The following is a 2050-nucleotide window of genomic DNA, read 5'->3' as shown; positions in this document are numbered from 1 at the left end:
GTTACGTGAGAAAAAGATAACGAAGCCAATTCCGGCCCGGGGTTTTTCACAATAAAATCCAGTTGTAGAAGGTGAAAAGCCCACCATACTCTACTCTGAAGGGGTTAGTTTATTGTCTTCTAGTGTGTAACCACAAGCCAGCACCTTAACATATCAACCATTATAAGTTTTTAAAAATAAATTGCACCTTACTGTTAATTCGGCATATTAAAAACCTTCCATAGGAATTCACATTAGAAAATAAAATCAAAACATTAAGATAATTAACAGACCCACTTTTAAGTACGTCGTAGGCAGTCTTTATCCGACATAATCCTACAGCCATTTAAAGTGTGCAATTATATCGTTATTGTAGACGGTTCTTACTGAATAAAGTATCAGCTATATGCCGAATAAAATAGTTGCCGTTGACGCCTGTAGATGTTACCTCGTATTTTCCAACGTATGTGTGATAGAAGCAAGTAATGGCTTAAATTGTTAAAATCCAAATACAGTTTGATTTGGTCGCTATTTCCGTGCCAAAAGATAGAACGCCAACATTAGTAAATTTATTATAAACAAAATGTCCACACTACAGGTAGATACAGTGAAGTTAAAACCACACAGAAAAATAAATTCGGAGAACAAGTTCGACTTTTCAAAATAAAAGCACGTGAAATAGAGGAATGTGTTTAAAATAAGCTGACAGACCGCAGTTTAGTTCATGTATATATTTATTAATATCCCCCTTGTTAGTGAATATGTACCAAAGGGAGAATTGTAAAGTAAGGATCATCATCATCACTTCATCCAAAATAAACCCAGCATTTCTTGAGCCACATAAAAGCTGTAAGGCATGCAGGTTCACTTAACTGCGGTTACCATGAGAAAAATAAACTTGATATCATATTCATATGAGTTTAACAACTCAACAATATTTTTTTCTGTTAAACAGGGTTTACATTTTTGATCATGGCAACTGCATTAACAAAATAAGACATTTATTATTACAGAACTGGTTTCTGAGTCGCTGCTTTTCCATATAGTTCCGTTTTATGAGATCGTTTGTGAGCAAGTGTGAAGGCTGACAATTAAAAGACACACGGTTATAATTACTAATGAGTTACATGGGTTGGTGCATTTCCCCAGCAGCTTTACAGTTTTCTATGGCGCCAACATCGTCAAAGATGACGCTCCCATGTCACAAAAATACTACATGAGTTTCCTCGCTTAAAAAAGGAAAGATATTTTTTATTTTTACTGCTGGGGGGGGGAAATGTATAGAATGAAGACACAAATACGGTCTCCACACAGAAGCCTCTCTTTCCCAAAAAAGAGTGGCCAGGTCTCTACAGTCCAGAAATAGCCGTTTTATCTGCGATCGTGAGTGCCGGACTTCCTCTTCCCGGCCAGGAGGTGTTTGGGTTTGAGGTCAAACACGTGTCGGTCTGCCTCTCCCTTCTTGCCTTGGCGGTTCATGTCTCTCTGGGAGTTCTTCATCATGTTCTTAGCCTTCCTCGCCATCTGAGAAACAAACGCAAACACAGACGTGAGTTCTCCTCACATTCACTTTTAGAACAGGGGATTTATCTAATGCACTTTGTGAATGTCTGTGCATACATTGTACACAAATATATATTGTACACAGTTTTTTTTTTAATTGTTTAATATGAAAACAAATACAATGCGTTTCACCCAATGGTGTTTGAGGCAGACTTATGTTTCGCAACCTAAGCCAATATTTATCAGCAGCCAATAATATTTATGAATAGGGCTGCACAAAATGAGGAAAATATGCAATAACGATATTCCAAGCTATAAATAAACCGATATTAAAGTGTTCTCCGTTCTGCATTTCTGCTGCTTTCAGTAGTCTGCTAAAATACAGCAAATTGCTTGTTGAATTTAAATCAAATGAAAAGGAAATCATTTCCAACATTTCATTGAACAAATTGAACCATTAAAAGAATGCGAGTTACATTTTAAAGTGCAGTTTTCTATAGGGCTGTGTATTGGCAAGAATCTGGCGATACGATACATCTCACAATACATACACGATGCAATATATTTC

General features: G+C 36.6%; 1 protein-coding gene across 1 annotated transcript in view; it reads right to left on the bottom strand.

Moving 5' to 3' along the window:
- Window positions 1–695: 695 nt before the first annotated feature.
- The window catches only part of gtpbp4 (GTP binding protein 4), a 15650-nt gene continuing 14295 nt past the window's right edge, over window positions 696–2050 (bottom strand). The window contains exon 17 of the mRNA XM_028592841.1: window positions 696–1503. Coding sequence (XP_028448642.1) covers window positions 1351–1503 — 153 coding nt within the window. The 3' untranslated portion in view covers window positions 696–1350. The remainder of the gene's footprint in view (window positions 1504–2050) is intronic.

This window comes from Perca flavescens, chromosome 12 (genome assembly GCF_004354835.1).
Source record: "Perca flavescens isolate YP-PL-M2 chromosome 12, PFLA_1.0, whole genome shotgun sequence".
NCBI lineage: Eukaryota > Metazoa > Chordata > Actinopteri > Perciformes > Percidae > Perca > Perca flavescens.
Note: the sequence above shows the minus strand (reverse complement) of the source record. Positions and strands in the feature narration are given on the sequence as shown.